This window comes from Micrasema longulum, unplaced genomic scaffold (genome assembly GCF_059751315.1).
Source record: "Micrasema longulum isolate JH-2025_06_02 unplaced genomic scaffold, ASM5975131v1 h1tg001750l, whole genome shotgun sequence".
NCBI classification, from domain to species: domain Eukaryota; kingdom Metazoa; phylum Arthropoda; class Insecta; order Trichoptera; family Brachycentridae; genus Micrasema; species Micrasema longulum.
In genome coordinates, this window is record NW_028278926.1 from 354,692 (window position 1) to 374,809 (window position 20,118).

At 31.4% G+C, this 20,118-nt stretch overlaps 3 protein-coding genes across 6 annotated transcripts; 1 reads left to right on the plus strand and 2 right to left on the minus strand.

Moving 5' to 3' along the window:
* Positions 1 to 2,933: 2,933 nt before the first annotated feature.
* On the plus strand, positions 2,934 to 9,631 carry spn-B (X-ray repair cross complementing protein spindle B). 4 transcript variants are annotated; one of them, XM_088237596.1, is made up of 7 exons: positions 2,934 to 3,056; positions 3,881 to 4,015; positions 7,268 to 7,444; positions 7,890 to 8,023; positions 8,398 to 8,515; positions 9,102 to 9,196; positions 9,266 to 9,631. In XM_088237596.1, exons 1-7 carry the CDS (start codon positions 2,963 to 2,965, stop codon positions 9,578 to 9,580), a joined length of 1,068 nt encoding a protein of 355 aa, XP_088093722.1. In that variant the 5' UTR covers positions 2,934 to 2,962; the 3' UTR covers positions 9,581 to 9,631. The 4 variants fall into 4 exon arrangements, with proteins under 4 accessions (XP_088093722.1, XP_088093721.1, XP_088093723.1 ...); XM_088237595.1 differs by having other exon boundaries at positions 2,948 to 3,104; XM_088237597.1 differs by lacking the exon at positions 2,934 to 3,056 and adding an exon at positions 3,587 to 3,627.
* Positions 9,632 to 9,724: 93 nt separating this feature from the next.
* LOC148274124 (protein Cep78 homolog) lies at positions 9,725 to 11,674 on the minus strand. The gene has a single exon (XM_088237594.1). The coding sequence runs from the start codon at positions 11,563 to 11,565 to the stop codon at positions 9,865 to 9,867; it is 1,701 nt and encodes a 566-aa protein (XP_088093720.1). The 5' UTR covers positions 11,566 to 11,674; the 3' UTR covers positions 9,725 to 9,864.
* A 191-nt stretch (positions 11,675 to 11,865) lies between these two features.
* LOC148274125 (FAST kinase domain-containing protein 2, mitochondrial-like) lies at positions 11,866 to 19,577 on the minus strand. The gene is made up of 6 exons (XM_088237593.1): positions 19,231 to 19,577; positions 18,916 to 19,090; positions 16,943 to 17,678; positions 15,475 to 16,009; positions 12,242 to 12,350; positions 11,866 to 12,144 (listed from the first exon to the last, which is right to left on the minus strand). Exons 1-6 carry the CDS (start codon positions 19,334 to 19,336, stop codon positions 11,910 to 11,912), a joined length of 1,896 nt encoding a protein of 631 aa, XP_088093719.1. The 5' UTR covers positions 19,337 to 19,577; the 3' UTR covers positions 11,866 to 11,909.
* Between the last annotated feature and the right edge of the window lie 541 nt (positions 19,578 to 20,118).

A 20,118-nucleotide genomic window follows, 5' to 3' on the forward strand; every position in this document is an offset into this window, starting at 1 on the left:
ATAAATAAATAGACTCAACGTTTTTGTATACAGTAAACAACAAAGAAAACATTGAGGAAATATCTCAAAAATTTCTTGTTGTTGGGCATACTCAAAATGAAGGTGATGCAATGCACGGTTTGATCGAAAAAGAAAAAAGAAGGTGCTTAAAAAGTGGCGCTATTTATGTGCCCGACCAGCTAATCCCAACTATTAGATTATCAAAAAAACCGGCACTGCGTACAGTTGTCAGGAAATGCACTTCAGAGATTTCATAGATTTCAAAAACTTGCAAAATTTAATGGGGAAAAATTGCTTTATTAATACGTCTGGAAGCAATGTAGTGTATTGGTATTCGGCAAAGGATAAGAAGCATTCCACCAACCGTTGTATGAAAAAATGAATATAGTTGTCCCTTTTCGATTTCCATTTTATTTCAAAAGACTTGTTGGACCCGTGCCATTAACATTTTATATAATCCCCAGGCAGTATTGGGAATTTTTAAACAATATTTCCACTTCCCCACATGTGACCGATAACTCCGAGGAAGATAATATTGTTCTCCATTAATAATTATATGTAATAGAATAAGTTTATATTTAACATTATGGCATTATCATATTTTTATGTTTTTTTATTCCTACGGGGTTTGTTATTATTTAGAATTTGTGTTAATACATTAGATCATAGTATCGTAGTGTTTATTAAAATGTTAAGATCTACTTTTATACTTATATTGTGAAAATAAATATTTATTATTGAAAACAAAAATTATTACTTACTACTAAACCCATATTTATTTGAAGTCATGTTAAGAATAGAAGAGCATGCATAAGTAACAGCATGAATGTGGAGGGAGGGAACCCAGGCCCAGGGAAGAAATGAATATCAGAATAGACGTGAGTGGCGCTCACTCTTCTCTACCTATCCTGCAAGGGAGTCATGGGGCGTGAAGCGTGATGGTATAGATAGATATTTTAATTACAACATTGTGACGTTATCACATAGCTATTATAAGGTCATCACGTTTGGTATTACTATTCTGGTAAGAGGTCCTGTGGTTACGCCAAACATACACACATTGAAATATATTATATATCTAGCACATTTGCTAGGATGAGGCGTTTGGATTTGTTTACTACCTACGGGACCCTGGTTAAGATCTTGTATTTTTCCTACCGTGGGTACCTATATTGTTCCGGCGCCAGAACAACGACTGAACCGACCGTGTACACATGTGATTTCTCATATTTTCATCGCGATCGTAAAAAGATATTTTGCCATCAATACGTATTAAATCTACTGAGTGTATAATTTGTCAAGTGCCCCTCCTTCCTGACAGCAAGGTTGGATCTGATCCTAACTGCCGCAACAGAAGTATCAGCAATAGAGGTGCCAGAACCCAGAATAAGGTAGAAATTGCAATCATTGTATTTAGGGTTCTGTAGTAAAGTGAACAAAGGATAACGCATCCCACGAATCAGCAATTTTTCGAGCGTGCAACTGCTAACGGGCAAGTGGCGCGATCACCCTGTAAATTCCTTGATAACCCATATTTGTTTCCAGAGCTTCTTTGTTGAGATATCAATAATGTTTTCATTAGACCAGCATGGGTATAATCCAGTTAGTAATTTGTCTCCAAGTATTACTTTATACACATTCAAATAGTAAGAGATCACCTCTAATTGTTATTTTTTCATTAATATAATTAATGACAAAATGTTTTTTTTTTTTATTTGAAAATTTATTTATTAACCCTTACGGATTATTACATTCATTTTACAAATTTCTTACTTTTCAAAATTACTGTTGTTCAAAATAATATTTTTTACATCTTTTGAAAAGTTTGCCTTTGAAGAGTCTTTTGTTTAGTTTTGTCTGGTAGTTTATCGTCCAATTTCAGTCCCTGATTTATTAGTCTCGACTGTCCTCGTCTTGTTTTATAAAGTTGTGTATGATAGTTTTCTGATATTCTCGTATTATGTCCATGTTTACTACATTTTTTACAAGTTTTAGTTCTTCGTCTATGGTTACATTAGTGGCTAATTTATGGGTAAATTTTAATAATTTTAGTTGAAAGAGTTCATTGCTTAGTTTGTTTAAAAAGTTCTCTAGTTGCTGAATGTACTTGTAACAAATACTATTCAAAATAATGATCAAATTCATTAAAAACATTAAAATAAAATAAGTTAATATTATTATTTTAAATTTGTTGCTCTGTGGAATAGAACAAAAATACGTTTATCACTCGTTATTCTAATTGCCACACAGAAACATGTTAAAAAAAGCCCAAAAAACTAAGAGACGTACTTTAAAAAAAAATAAAAATGAGTGAATACAATTATAGGACAAATTTAAAAGGTATTAAAATTTAAAAAATGTACAAAATCATTTTTTTATACATTAATATTAAAATGACAAAATAGGCCAAAACTTTGACAGGCTATTTCTCTGTTGCACCAATTTCTAGTTGTTTCCCTGTGGAACTGAGATAGCAATATTATCGGCCAACATACAAGTTTATTTATTTATTACAAACTTGATACGAGCTATAAACACGTGTTCAAAATTTTCGTGATTGAAACTTTTTTCACTGTGAAATAAGCAGGTATTTTCAATATTTTCAACAAGATTGAGAATAAGTGACTTAAATAATTTAGGAATGACAAACTAAATGCCAAAAGAACGTTATTTTTTTTTATATTGGTATCATCGCCCTTTTTGAAAATGGGCGTGACATAGCAGAACTTCCACTTTGACGGAAAGTGTCCTACATATAATAATTTATTAAATGATAAAGTAATTGGTATAGCCAGTTCTGAAGAAAAATAGGAGGGATTTTATCAGGACCGGGCAATATATCGTACTGTCTTCGGTGGACCCTATTTAGGGGTATACAATATACTATTATTGCATCTTTCACCTATGTCTATGGTTTTTTTTCCTCATATTCTATGGAATCATAGATCATAGAAGCAAATAGATGGCAGAATCGCTTTTAAACTCTCGATTTGAATTAAAAATGACTGACTTGTCTAGTAAATTGTCGCCTGGAATAAATGAACTTTTAGTTAAAGGTTGTACGGATTTCTATCGGAAACAAAATTTGTTTAAATGGCTGCAGAGTAAATATACGAAAATCAATTTTTTATCATACCTAAAGCAACCTTTGATTAAACTTAAAAGTTTTTTATTTTCTATCTCTTCACTTTCTGAGTTCTAATACAACATAAATAATATATGTATATATAATGTTAACCATGAAATCAAATGCAATTTTCCACTCCCACTTTCCTTCAATCATCCTTCACCACTCCTTATCCATTTCCTTCCCACTATCTCCTTGTTTTGTCCATATTTCTTTTATTTTAAAATATAGTATATTTATTTTTTATATAGTTCAAACTTTCAACCATCGTCGCTTTATTGCAGTATAATTTAGTGAACACATATAATTAGCTGGCAGGTCTTACTATGTATACATTTTTATAGTTTTTATTTATATTAATTTAACCTGTACATCTGTTTGTATTCGAAATAAAATATGTATACACTAGATGCGGCATTAACCACCCATCTCATGTTCCACTCATTTAGATTTCTGCTCGTGACCGATATTTGGTGTGAATTAGTATTTTATGCGCAGCGGTAAGTGCATGTAAAGCAGCGTAACATGGCGCATACAGCTTTGAATTCACGTTAAACTGGCATAGACAGTATTTTTCTTTTTTACTATACTAAGTTGATGCAACATTACACGACAACACTAATTTTTAGAACATAATTTTCACCTGGCATTGTATGAAGCATCATCTGTATTCAATTATACCCGTGTATTTTATAGTTAAAAGTTCTCGTGCCGGCTAAACCTTAAAAATCATAACTTTTTTTTCCATTTTAGGGGGAATAAATACTGCCAAACAACTTATTTTGAAGTCAAATAATGAATTATTGCGATTAGGATTATCTTACGATGATGTAAAACAGTTGAAAAAAATCACTTCAAGATTGCTTCTCCCAAGCGGATTTACTAATGGTTGGTTTTCATAATAATTATAGTGTACTGATCAATGGCATTTTAAAATAAACGTTACACGCGTTAAAGCCAATGACATTTTAATTCGCGGGTAAATGCCTCCATTCTCTAATGGACTAATTAGACATGGCACTAAAACATAAAAATAAATAGATAATTATTATTTTTATTTTATTCCAGTAAAATGGCTATATAGTGCAGAGCCAATTCTACCATATAAACATGAACATGAACATAAACAAAAATATAAACATAAAAATAAACATAAATATAAAATAAAATTTTATATTTGCAGCACTTATGGTGGTCTTAGCATATCCCGCCATCGCTCGAACAACGGTGAATGGATCCACCCTGCAGTGGCTTGGAGAATTTTGTTATTAGAGCTTTTTAGGCGTTCCCATAGGCTCCAGGCTCTTTGGCGAAGTAGGGCAGCAAAGGTGTTTATTCGTCCAGCTGTAAACATTTCAGAGGCACTGCAGTACCAAGGCAATCTGAATAATTGTCTGTATGAATTATTATACGTGACCCTTAATTTATTCCATGCTGCTTGCGTATAGTTGTTCCATAGTTCCGCTGTATACATGAACATCAAATACGAAGTAAAGATGATTTTCTTCACATTGTTACTGCATTGAAAGAAGCGTCTTGCTAGCATAGAGGACCTGACATTGATGGCTCTTCTCTGTCTCTCTATGTCCTGATCATCTTTACAATCATCAGTCAGTATGTGCCCTAGATATTTGACTTTTGCAGTTACCGTTTAACTGTTGTTGTCTAGGAATATTGTCTTGATAATATAATCTTGATGAGAAACTAAAGTTCTTTTTACATATCAATCAGATAGCTAACGATGGAATGAAGATGCTTGGATTTATTTTGAGAGTAGCGTCAAATTTCAAAAATGTATTTACTGTAAAACAATTGTACTGCTCATTAGTAAGGAGTAGACTTGAATACAACTCTACGGTTTGGTCTCCCTACTATGAAATTCATTCACACGCTATTGAAAGGGTACAAAATAAATTCTTGCGTTTCATAAATTGAAAATACCTGTAGAATCCTTCAATTATGATTTCCTTAGAAATGAAATTACTTGAATAATCTAATCGTAGAGTTATAACTGATTTATTATTCTTATTTAAAATAATGAAATCGATAATTGACAGCCCTGCTCTGCTTGAACTGATTCAAATTCGAATACCTGGTAGGTGCACTGGAAGTAAGGAATTATTTTTTGCAATAATTCACGGACCAACTTCGAAATGCACTCACCTATACCCAGGATACATAGGTATGGAAATGAATTAGAACAAATATTCGATATTTTCAATACAAATTCTGTTCATGAATTAAAACGAATTCTCACTCGTTATTTATTAGAAAGTAATGGATTTATTTTTAAATATAATATTAATTTAACTTTGTTTCCTGGAATACTTGATTTTTATTTCTTTATTTAACATGTTAGACATACTTTAAATTGTACATTGGTGGATTTATTGCCAAATGGCAACTTCTTCCAACCAACTGATGATGATGATTTCACTAAATAAAGGTATTATTTAGTTATATTTAATTTTTTAAATTTTATTGTTCAAGAAACTTATATTTTTTAAATACTAATGCTGTATTATTTTTTTAATTATTATTATCTAGTTATTCTTAACTTAACTGTGTTATATTTATATTTAGAACATAAGATTTTCTCATGGTTATTGTTATATTTTATTTAGAGATGTTATGTTTCTTTTTTACTTTTTGTTTTTTGTATTATATCTTCACAATTTTTTTTTGTTTTAATTTTTCTATTATTTCATACTATGTACTACATGTTTAATGTGCACTGCTGTGATTATTTCTGTAAATTATTATTTTTTGTAAAAGGTTCTTTGAACCATTGATGTATAAATAAATAAATACAGGTGGTGATGGGTGCACAAACTCAGAAAGTGACGTCTTGTGTTTAAATATAAGTACGGCAGATTTTTTTTGCAATGTATATCATATTGTGGTCAATTGCATATTTTTCGCAAATATTGAGCAACAATCTCATACTATTAATAGATGGAGTCAATAATACCATATCATCTGCATAACACTGTTAAGTTTTTTATACATATTTTCGTTACTCACATAATATACCAAGTATACAATAATTATTCATTGAATTCACTAGTTACCTGCATGCAGGAGCTTATAAATAAAAAAAGATGATTTAGATCTGTTGTATATGTCACCACCAAATCGTTAAATCGGCCACTCAATTTAATGGCTAGACCGTTCTTTGAGTGAATTAAGATTGATCATCGTTCAACATGTTGGCTGATTAAAAGCTCGCCCTTTGGAAATGGCTGAACCAAAAGCCGCCAGTTTAGATAAGGATAGGTTGGGTTTTTTTTATACTTCACTAACACTCAACCTATCCTAACTTCACATAACAAAATAAAATAATTATTATTGTTGTACCTATTCAAATTAAAGAGGCTAAGAGACATTCAACCCTTTTGTCAAATGTTGCTTTCAAAATTTTGGGTGAGCATCATCAGCTATTCAATTGAATACTAGCATTCAATGAACAGCCTAGCCGTCTAATTGAGTGGCCGATTTAACTATTGATAATGAAGTCCTGTATTCCAAATCAATTTGGGATTGAATGAATAATTTGATATTTGAAATGTTGTGAAATGTATTTATATTTATTTATTTATAATTTTTGTATTTACTTTTTCAAAATTAAAAATAATGTTCTCTCAAGGTCCCATAACCATTTTACATAGTTTTAAAACATACACTTAACACATTTTAAACAAAATTTTACTTCAAACATTTATCCTATAAGTAACGCTGCAAATAAGAACACTTCTTTTTATCTATTTGGCCCGATCTACTCATCAATCCATGAGCAACCCACATCCAGCTTTATAGTTCGAGTACTTACGGACAATGAGTGTAGGTTACAACACTTAAATTGAGAAGTAGAACAGTAATTTTTAATTGTTTTTTCAGCATTTATAAATAAATTGACACTGACAACCAGTGTCACAGCTATGGCAATGAGTTGAGCAGAAATATGAACCAAAATATGCATACTCTCTTTCTCACACAAATGTTTGCATGCTTATCATGATTTGCTATCTCTTTATTTCAAATTTGCCGAGGGCAATGCAATATTTGCTAAATAGCGGCTAGTAAAATAATGTGTCCATTTATTATGTCAATGGTTTAATGTTAAATTTTAATATTTTGCAGCCTATGATCTTAAAATAGAGGGAGAAAGATTAGGTAAAGTTTCGATTGGCTGTCCATTATTGGACACATATTTAAAAGGTGGTTTGCGACCACGGACACTTGTAGAAATATTTGGAGAGAGTGGATGTGGTAAAACACAAATTGCCCTACAAACAGCAGCTAACCTTTGGAAATCTGGTAAGTTAATTTACATTAAGCGTATCCGTGTCCAGGCGGATGAAGAATTCAGTTCTGAGTGAAATAGAACCAGAATCTTGGATGAGCGTTTTCGACTTGATAATAAAACATATTTAATTTTTAATCCTGGATACTTTGCCGTATAATTAATTACTGTAATTGGTCCACTTGGCATGTTGTGGTGCTGAAATCTTTTACGCACATATAAAGTTCATGGGGTTTTATCAAAAATTTATTACGTTAAGGCAAGAAAACAAAAACATTAATTCTGTAATTAAAAAAAAGTTTCACCTCTTTATATATGTTTTTGCATAAGAAATATACAAATGGGAAATGTAATAAGTTGAGATTGAATAAAAATAAATCAATAATTTTCCAAAATATATGTTTGAAATACAATCTGGTAGCACTGAGTCATGTACAATTTTTTTACTAATGATTCTAGGTGCTGTGTATATTAGCACTGAAGATGTTTTCCCCTCAACACGACTGCAGCAGATGTTCAAAATGTTGGATGAGAAACAAAATGAAGTATCAGAATATGGCAAAAAAATATTTCTAATTCATATAAGGGAGCTGGTATGTTTGGATAACAAATTGTTTCTTTTAATGCATTGTCTTAATTGTAACCATTACACTCAGATAGTTATTTCCTAAAACATGGTGTTTACATTGGATTTCTGAAAACATGCATTTTGCACAGTCAAAGATAAACCAGTAAAATATGACCTTTTCACAAATCAGGAATAGCGTTAAAAATATACTAAAGCCCTGTAAGAGAAATGTTCTTCTTTTCTGCTGCAGTATAATATGCCAAAAGAAAATATTCAATCAACATATAAACAGCGGTGAAAATTTTATGTTATTTAAAATTCCACAGATACTTTTCTCTTACACTGTTTATGAGCATGCTAATTTCACTTCAATAATATAAAGGTGTTCGTATTTTTTAGGAAGATTTAAAACAATGCCTTAGTACCCAATTGCCACGGTTACTGGAAAGAGTGGATACAATCTCTTTAGTGGTTTTGGATTCTATAACAGCACCTTTTAGAGGAGAATTTCAAAATGGTAATAAAAGTTTCACATATAATTTTTACATTGTCTCAAAACAGGAATATTGTCGTTGCACCGGCAAAATCTGGTAAGTGATTTTTCTCCTTAAAAGTATTTTTGATTTCATGTTAAGTTTACAGTTTTGTTTTGACAAAATGTGCTTCAATATTTTCCCAAAATAAAATCATGTATTTTTCACTTTTATTACGAGTATTAATAAAAAAAAATGTTTAAAAAATCCATCATCAAAAGGAACATTGTTTAATTAATCTCCTTAACAATTTTTGTGATGTAACTCAACAGGCTGGCGCTAATACTACTACTACCATCAAGCCATTTCTCCGTAGGGGTAGGCAGAGGACGAATCACACAAATACATTCTTAGCTTCTTTGGTTGTGTCTGCTTTTGACATGACCAGACTTAAGATTTTGAATTATCTGATCATGTCCAGTCTTCTTTGGTCGTCCTATGTTACCGATTATTCTCGCTATATATATTCGTTTTACCATTATTTCGTCATCTATTTATACTACATGTTGCTGGCGCAACGACGATATATAAAAGTATTCTCCAGTAAAATTGATTATTGTCATTTTTCAGATATGAAAACAAGAGCGCAACATTTAAAACAAATTGGAATGATGCTTTTAAGACATGCAAAGAAATATAATTTAGTTGCGCTGTGTATAAATCAGGTATGCTTTAAATATCTGACAATACTTTATTTTTTAATGTTTCATTCATTAATTTTATGTCTTTTTTAGGTGTCAGCTAACATTAATTCAAATAATAATGATGTATTACCTTGTTTGGGTCTCACATGGTCGAACATGTTAACAACTAGAATGAAACTTCATAAAACAAATAGATTCAGTCATGTGGATGATATTGGCAATAGACACAAAACGAATTACACAAAAGCACCCAGCAATTCCATGTTTACTAATCAGAGCGCGATATCAATGGCTGAATCAAACATGCTCCAAATCAGAGAACTGAGTATTGTATTTTCTCCGGAATTATCTTCAGATGCATCAATACCGTGTGTGATAACATCAAGAGGATTTTTCGGTTTATAAAATTTATTAAGTTGTTTTGTAAATGAAAAATAAATATTTATACTGTTTAAATTCTTTGTTATTTTGGGATGTATTTGATATTGAAAAGGCAAAAAGGCTCAGAAACATACATATGCGAACATAAAGTCTTCTTCTTTACCTCAATTTTATATACAATACACATTCACAAAAAAAATAATATAATGCAATAATTTGGCTACCACTGCTGTAAAGTAATTGCATCTGTTAATATAAATTTGATCATTTTTACAGTTTTATAAAGCATAAACAATCTCCTATTGAACTTAACTAATCTCTTTGAAAGTTGCATCTCCCGAATCGTGCAAGTTGACTCTTCGAACCGTTGTTTCCGTACTTGATGAATCGCTTGAAAAGTCAATATTACAAACATCTTCATCATCCGCTTTACTTCCATTTCTGGAATTAAATCTTCGTTCAATTAATTGCTCTAAAATATCTGCACCAGACATCATATTCTTACCAGAAAATGTTGCGATAGTTTTATTGCGAGTCATTTTCTTAATTTTAGTCGTATTTTTAGTAGATCGAGTAGTAGTCTCTTCTAATCCATCACCCATTTTATTTTTATGGTGACAGCGTATGATGCCAGTATTGGCACTAGTCTGAATATGATCTACGCCATCGTTAAGGTTAATGGTATATAATTGCTTGCACTTATTAGGCTGAAAACTTTTTGTGTCATTTGTGTCTGAACGTTGGGTTGTTTTCCACTGGGTTATTTGTTGGTGTTTAAGTTCCTTTATTTGATGCAAAAGTCTCCCATTTAATTCTTCAAGTTGTTTTCGGTGGGCACTTTCTTGTTTCAACTGTTCTTTTAACATATTTACATGAACTAAATCATTAAGACTGCGACTGTCCTCATTTCTTGCACCTACTAATTGACTAGTATTATTCGGCATTAGATTCTTTTCTTTTTTTTGAACCATTTTACATTTTGTTGGAAACTTTTGATCTTTATGTACGAGAGAAGTGTTTGATTCTGTAAGCCATGTTTGATCAAATGATGTATTGTTTTCGTTTTTCCTAAGACCAATTGCTATGCTACCAATGGATTTCATCGAGATTCCTGGGTTGTAACGTAAATCCAACACGTGAAGCGTCGCATTATACTCTAATAACTGAAGACAATTCTTCATAACAGTTTCTGTCAATCCGCATTGTTGTAAATCGATAGCTTTTATCCACAAATCGTCTAGTAATACTTCGATAATATGCAACACACCACTGTCACCAAATTCTGAATTATTAGAGAGGGTTATTCTGCGAAGACCAGTCATGGAATCTAAATCAGGATTTTGATACCGCAACGTTTGTTTCCAGTTTTCACTGTATCTGTATATTTTAAGGAATTTAATCAACTCCGCTATATGGACTGCACCATTAGATGTTATATTACAGGATGACAAGTTTAAGGTTATGACATTATGAGCACAGCGAAGAGCGGTACAAACTTTCTGACACCCTGAATCTCCTATTAGGCACCCGTGGAGACTAATGTGTTTTAAAGAATGGTTCACACCTAGAGCTGTGGCAATCGAGCTCATGTAAGGAGTAAATAATGGCAGACCTTCCAATTGCAACATAGTCATTGCACTTGTTTGTGAAACGCATTGCGATATTGAATCTACCAAGTTGTTTAGCATAAAACTTGTTAGTATAACAGGGCTCCTTGTAACATTTCTAGCCATTCTCTCACTGTCAACTTGCTCTAACACTGTTTTGGCTTGAGTGCGACACCGTATAGCCAAGCACTGTAAAGTTAAATCATCACTTAAGGCAATAAATACAGGCGCCCAATCCGCATATTTGATCCTGTCTATGCAAAAATCTAGAGTATGGCCATTATTCTTAACTGCTAGATTTTTCAGTGGAATGATGTTTTCACTTCTACAGCACATTTTGTAGCACTGCTGAAAACTTCGGAAACCATTTGCTTCTAATCCTTTTCCTTCCATATTTATCATTTAAAGTAAATCGTTGTATAAAATATATTAATTTAGAAAATCTCAATTGAAAACTACAAAAAAGTATAAGACTTAAAAAGCTTCTCCAAAACAACAATCTCTGTCAGCTATCAAAACGTTTAAAAATAGAATAAACATATTTTTATTTTATTATTCTCAAAGTGGGTACTTTTTAAAGACTATAAAGTGGTTTTTTGGCAGAGGTTATATTTTTTTGGGTAAAAGTTCATAAAAATTGTAAAAGAGCCTGTGAACCCCAATATTTTGAGGAAATTGTTTAAAAATTAAAGGCATCTGATATTTTAAAATTATTTAATACTACATAATAGATATTTATAACATTTTTACGAAATTTCATTTCCAGCATTTGGAAATGACTGGTGTGATGTCTTAAAATTTACTTCTCGCATAATGTACGGAATTCTTTCTGATTCAGATAAGTTGGTCCACTGTATAGATGATATTTCGATAAAGTTATATCCCATTGCATCCAAAATTTTTGGCGAAAGAGCGAATATACCCCGGATTCTATTACAGTTGAGAGAGTAGCAGCCTTTGTGATGATTTATGATACATAATCTGAAAACAAATATTGCAATGGCTATGTATCACAAAATAATGCATTTAGAAACATATCCCTTACATAAAAATGTTGAAAAATAATTAGTTTACTTACATTTTACTATTTTTATCTATCTTTAAATCTTCAAAATGGCTTACTCCATCTGTACTTTCCAAATTAATAGCGATGGGGTAATGACCCTCACGGAAAGCAATCATAAAATCTGGAAACACAATATTTTCAAGAATTATGAAAAGTAATTTAGTACATTTATTTATATACATTCCATGTAAAGTAGGAAAAAATTATGTAAATTTTGAATTTATATTTTTTGCCTTTAATTCAACAACCTAACTAAACTTTTTTTTATATAAAAATATACAAAAATAGGTTTTTAAATAATAACTCTTTTGTCCATGGAAACTACTACTTCACAAATATTCAATATTCACTATTTAGAAATTCCACCAGTCACAAAGTTTTGTCCCGCCAGTCACAACTATTTTTTTTTCTACAACTGTTTTACAACTTTTATTTTATTAAAACAATATTACATATTTACGACATAAAAAAATCTATTTAATATTTAGTAGTTTGGAATAAATTTGTGTCACATTCATCAAAATAATATTTACACCGAACACATAGACTGTTCGGCTTTTCCTCGAAAATAGTATGGTAAAATGGTTCTTTATCTTGTTTGAAAATGTATTTTCTTATTGTATGAATTCTGATGACATATCGTCGCTTCAGTTTGTTTTTGTCCAACAGACCAAAACACAAATCTGCAGAAATAGAGCTTTTAAGTTTTTTTTACAAAATAGGAATAAATAGTAACCACAACTTAATATGAACTTTGTTAAAAAACCCCTTAAACAATTTAAAAAAATACTTTTTGATTTGAATTTTATAAATTAAGTTTTTCTCAGAACTCGCGTACACTTAACTCAATTTCGTTAAAACTGGTCTGTTGGACAAAAACAAATTTAAGCAACGATATTACAACTCGAAGGAGTCAAATGTTCCACCAGTCACAATAGAATGGCCCTATATTAAAGAGTGTTAAAGAGAAGAATTAATGTAGTGAGAGGAAAATGAATACATTAATGCATATATAAAAACACATACCTACATATTTTATACATGGGTGATTTTAAACAAAATGATCTATCATATTGGAGATCATTCTGTTATACAAATTATAACTATTTAATCCTGATCTATTGAAGTTGATTTCTTCTCGTTGCCATAGTGGAATTGACGTATTTTTATAAGGTTCAAATAAACTTTTAGACTAAATTGCAATCATAGATAGTAAGACATTGCTCATTAGAGGATTTTAAAATTTAAATTTAATTTATTTTTGAACATGTTATGTATTTTAAAAAAAAAAGTGTCTTCACAGGGGTACCCTACATATGTCGAGGACTTGTAACGGTATATTTTATTTACTGCAAGAGTGCAGTGTAATGTACTAAATGTAAACAAAAAAAATGTAAATAAAATAGATAAATGTATTTTATTTCTATAATAAATTACAGTGAACAAAGAATTTTCACTAATAGACTTAACTATATATGTTCAGATTTCTTTAAATACACATTTATTAGTTTACTTATGCAATTTACAAGAAAACACCAGCAGTTGTTAAATTATTTATTGCCAAGCCAAGGGTTATAGCCAAATTATACAACAAGATTTCTGCAGGATAGACTATAATAATAAATATGTACATCTACCTTGCCCCCTCATCCTCTCTTTATGCACCCTTGTCCTAATCCTGCCCCATTTACAATAACTGTTTGTTTATTATCTTATGTATCTTCTTTGATTATTAAAAATATATGTACAAGGGCGGATTGATAATGAAGCTACCTAGCGCTAGATGGCAGCACAAACACAAAAAATATTTATTTTTTCCAAATTGCGATCTGTCAAACGGCAGCTGTTAAAATGTCACCCAAATTCATCGATTAGTTTATTTGTTGTAGTCGTTTGAAGTAAACAACTTTTGTGTTTCTTGAAAAATTGAAAAAAGCGAATTTCGTGCAGTGATTAAACATTACGGTGAGTCTGCTCCGTCAGATTACATGGTAAAATATTGGATTTCTGAATTTAAACGCGGCCGAACAAGCACTGCAACAATACCATCAACAGGAAGGCCAAAAGAGGTGGTTACTGAAGAAAATATCAAGAAAATCCTCGATATAGTTATGAATGATCGCCAAGTGAAGTTGCGTGAGATTGTTGAAATGGTAAACATCTCATATGAACGTGTGTTTAACATTTTGCATGAACATTTCCATATGAAAAAGATATCGGCAAGATGGGTGATGCGTTTGCTCAGTGTCGAACAAAAACGAGTACGAGAGACCACTTCACAGCAGTGTTTGGACATGATAAAGCGTAATCCTGTTGATTTTTGGCGTGGATAAATAACTGTTGATGAAACGTAGGTGCACCACTATACACCTGAAACCAAAAATCAATCGAAACAATGGGTGGAAGCCGGTGAAAGTGCTCTAAGAAGGCAAAGGCAGTGAAATCAGCTGGTAAGGTTATGGCCACTGTATTTTGGGATACACTCGGAATATTGCTCATCGATTATCTTGAAAAAGAATCCGTATTATCGTGCATTATTGGACCAATTAAATGATGCAATCAAAGAAAAACGACCACATTTAAAGAAAACAGTGCTCTTTCTTCAAGACAACGCACCGGTTCACACAGCATTAGATACGATGCTAAAATTACGTGAAATACATTTCAAATTGGTTGATCATCCATCTTATAGTTCAGATTTAGCTCCTAGTGACTTTTTCCTGTTTCCAAACTTGAAAAAATGGCTCGCAGGAAAAAGATTCAGCTCAAACGAAGAAGTGATTACCGAAACTAACGCGTATTTTGAGAGGTTCCCGAAATCATATTATTCAAATGGTATAAAAAAGTTGGAATATCGTCTTACTAAGTGTGTCGAAGTAAAAGGAGACTATGTTGAGAAATAAATGGTTATTGAAAAAAAACAAAGTTTTTTTACTACTTAGGTAGCTTCATTTTCAATCCGCCCTCGTATATACGTATGTATACAAATTATATGTATTATATTTTATTTACTTTGTGGAAATCTATTATTGGTTCTGAGTTTATACAATACATCTGTTGTTTACTATAAATATGTATGTAGAACTGTTGGTTTCCCAAATAAAATAAAATATGCTTGCAGAGTTGGAAAGTCTGATTTCTGATTAACTTTTTACACAATTTTACCAAAATTAGGGGAAAATATGAACATGCTTCACTACATTCCATTTAAAAGTATGGTTACATACATAAATAAAGTGACTTACCAACAAGATATCCATTTGGCATTAAAACACCCGATGCAACATATTGTGGGCCTCCAAATCCACATTCCAAAGCATTTTTTAAAACTTGGTCTATCTCTTTATTGGCTACTATTTTAATTCCTTTCTTGAAATATTTCTCCGGAAGAGTATTTCCATCATAAGTGGGATGAAATAATTTTACAGCTTGGTACAAAGTAAGCAGTTGTATATAATCCAGGGTAGAATTATTTCTGTCCAAATAAATGTCCAAAAAGCCTTTTGCAAATATTTTATCTAACAGATCATAATTATATGAGTCTATTGATGCCAGTTCTAGACAAAACTTGGTCCAAGGAAGTGCAATATTTTTTACCCTCATGGTTGAATTTTTAAAAATTTGTTTTTCTATTAAGTCCCAATTTTCGGGTTTGTAGTTGGCATTACTGAGGCTATTCACAAATGAAAATATCACTGAAGGTCGACCTTCAGTTAAAACTTCGGAATCTTCCACTATTAAATCCGATAAGTACTCCAGCAACGGTAAATGTGTAAACGACTAAAAAGATTAATAAAATAATTATAACAGTAATAATTTTAAAAGTTGTTTTAATTTTAAAGCATAATAATAAATCTATCGCTTTTACTTTCAAATCTTTATGATTATTTTATGTACATTTGTTTCTTTAAAAAAATGTGACAATCTTATTTCTTAGTATTTTTTTGCTGACTGACGATTTATTAATTTATTGAAATAATTTTTTAAATGCATATTTTGAATAAGAGGTCAAAAATTTATGATGCTCGGTTGCATCACTGATTTAATTGAAATAAGAGAAGTACAGTGCGTTCAAATGTTTAATAAGCTTATGTTAATGTGCTATAGATGAACCAAGTTAACATACAATTTTTGATTGTGTAAGTACCCACGTTTGAATGCAATTTTAAAAAAAAAAATGTATTTTTATTTAATATGTTTTATTAGTAACAAATTGTTTACCAAAGAATTACATAAGGCAAAAGTAAAAAACAAAAACAGAAACCGAACAACACACTAAAAAAGAGGCAACCTTTAGTTCTCGGTGTGGGATTATAATATTCATAACTCAAGTATATTTATATGAAAACTTTTTTTACGCACACATAAGCAAAGTTTATTCAAGATTCGATTGTACTGTATGTTTGTAGAACCAAATTGATTCAAATTCTAATAAATTGATACATATCTCAAAGAAATTAAAATTGAATGACAACAAAAATAAAGTCAGGTTTTAAAACTATTCCAGGAATAATAAGTCCAGAAGTTTCCTTAGTTTTGGTAACAAACTATAAGATCCGGCGGAAATGGTTCTCAGGGAAGTCTTTGAATACATGTTAGATGTTGATCATATTTTGTGAAACAATGCCATTATTTTGGTATGTAAATGTATTATACTGTTGCATAAACATAACGACAAATATATATATATATTTTAATATTCAAGTAACTTACTATACGAGAGAAAATTTTTGCTATTTTCAGACCTTGGATAACATTGACATTTTGTTTGATTACATAATTTCCACAAGCGGTGAAAAAATCTTCATTGTAAAATTCCATAATGTTGTCAAGAATCTTGTCTCTTAATTTAGTAACTGTTTTTATGATAGCGTCTATGTCCCAATTGTTGATATCTTGTACGGCTGCCTTAAAGCACCTCTTTAAAAGATTTTCATAGGCTTGTTTGCCATGGCCACTTGGAATGTTTAACTCGCAAAGAGACCACAGAAGAGATTTAGCCGTTTCTTTGTTGATTTTTGTTTCATTCAGCAAAATGGAAGTCACAACAGACGTAGTCAATTTTTGAGGTATTTTGTGATTGGAACAATACCTAAGTACATCTGCTAAGTGAAGAATGTTATCTGTATCCATCTGCATATTCAGATTGATTTGGAACACAAGAGGTAAAGCTAGATTCAAGGAATCAACTAAATGATTTTGATTGAATCTGCTTAAAACAAAATCAAGAAAAATGATTTGCTGTATATTTAACTGATTGATTTCTTTCCTTATGAGTTGCAACAGTATTTGGATTATAGAACTGTTTGATGGAACGTCGAGAAATGAGAAGACTTTTAGGGCTTCGATGATTTCATATGAATTTAGGCTGCATGAATATTTTTTCAACTTCACACATAAACGCTCAAATAGCGGGTCGTTTATTAGTTCACTCGGTGAAATTAGAGAACTGGAAAAAAGTAAAAAATAAATATAATTATTAAATCAACGAAATTAAACACTCTTTCTGTGGAGAAATTTCATATGCTTTTAAATAACTTTAATGTATTCATTACAGACTATATTATTATAAATCGGTAAATTTAGTAAAGGGAACATGGAAATCAAGGCATTAAAGGTCATATCATATTGGCGGCCTCCGTGGTGTAGTGGTCAAGACGCTTGACTCGCAGACGGAAGGTTCCGGGTTCGATTCCTGGTGAGAACACAAAAATTAAATGTGATTTTTCTCAAGCCTGGGAGTTCTGTGATGTAATTCACCACTGTAATTAGGTCTCCTGGCCTGTTGTGGTGCAAAAATAAAATGAAAATTACCAGCAATTAGCTAGTAAAGTGATCAATTTCCACCCTTTATAATTTTTTTATTTATTTCACAAGAAAATATTACATAATGAGGAAGTTCAGGGCTTTTCTTTTATTTTTTTATATCGTATTATAAGTACTATGATCAATAAAAGTTTTGTATTTCTGAAACAACTCCGCGTGTGACGTCAGAGGTTCTTCTCTGTCAGTTCTCCCGATGGGTTTGTTTACGGTAAGCAAACTGGATATCCTTCACAGCTCGCATATCATTGGTTGGTTCAAATGAACCGATGACGTCGTTCAAAGTAGTGCGTTTTAAAAAAAATATTTTGTGCATTTTCAAGAAACTTTGCATTACAATTTAATGCTCTTATTTTTACCGCTCGCAAGAAATCATTTCTTGCTTCCTATTTCCTGTAGGACTGAAGTTCCTCATTGAATCAACAATGTATTCCTCACTGGGAAAACCCATGCCAAGAAAGACATTTTACAATTTTAGTTTAGTGTGATGTATAACTTATTTCTGCCTATGTTTGGACATTGATAGTCCAGTTTGTTAGTAAAACATTTCCAAATAACAAGTTTAGAGATAACGAAGAAAAGAACTGTTGTTCAAATCGATAGTGAAATATCGCTGTATAAGACCACCTTAAAAACACATATTTCCCGTTGACCCTACCTCGAGCATGACAGGTGAATGCGCCAACCACTACACTACATTCTGTTTTATTTGTCAGAATTTTTACCTGAAAGTAGTCACCGATAAATGAAAAAAATCAATCATAAAGGATTCTGGTTCTATTTCACACACAGAACCGTATTCTTAATCCGCCCGGACACAGTCAGAAAGTTTATCATTAAATATAATTACAGTTTTTACTTACTGCTTTGTTCTGTATATATTATGAATAGATGTAAGTGCTTGAAGAACATGTTTTTGATTAAATACTTGATTGTGGTTGGAGATAACACTAAATAACTCCATAGAATTATTTGCATTTTTTATGTTGTCCATCAACACATCTCTAGTTCCAGAACCTTGCAATGCAGATAATTTATCTGTATTCAAGAAAAAAATCAATTCATTATTTGAGCAGTAACAGCAGTAACATTTAATTTATTTGTGGAAAAAAACGAAAATAATTCAATAAACGCCAATTTTTCCGACGGTGAAATATAAATTTAGTTTGATATATTACCATTATCAGTGTGTACATTTTGGCCTATAATCGAGGTTATACCAGTATAATTTATTTTTAATCGTTTTGAGAAGACTCGAGACAGACGCAAAGCCATCAGAGACATTTATTTATATTTGAATTCCGTCAAATTATACTCTTGGAGAGTATTTTACACGATATGAGATAAAATTATGCGCACGTCAAAAACATATTGTTAGAAGAGAGAGTAACAATCCTAAAAACTGATTCGGCTTTTGATACATTTATTTTGAACTATTCAATTCTAACAGTCTTCATTTTTACGACACGAATATTTCTAGGTTATAATACTTTTAACTTTTTCCACAAATAATCCATAGATAATTGCTTTTCGCTAGCTGTCAATATTTTCATAGAAAAAACATTTTAATATCTACTCTAACCCTTATTCATCACGCACAAAAAACGCGACATTTGAAGTTACGTTTTTTTATTTTGGGAATGAAATAAAAACTATCGCTATTGGCTAGAAAAATAAAATAATTTCTATCAGGGGGTTCGGGTATGAAAATATTATCTTTATCCAAATTTATGTATACATTTACATGTATATGTATAAAAAAAACTGAATTGCCGTTATTAACCTCGCAAAAACTTGAAAATGGCTCGACAGATTTGATACTCTGCTATTTTGCGGCTGATGAAAAAACGCCATCAATTATGAGACTTCGAACACAATACCTGGGGCGTTGCGTGTGGACACATTTTAAATTCAATTTTCGTGCTACCTGTCTGTCGTTCACCTAGCAACGGCAAATAATTCTAAGAATTTAACCCAACTCGGCTGCCGGCTTACAATAACAATGCAAGCTCGGCCGACGAAGCTAATTCCGCTACCTGGATCACCCCTAAATGCAGTACCTGTGT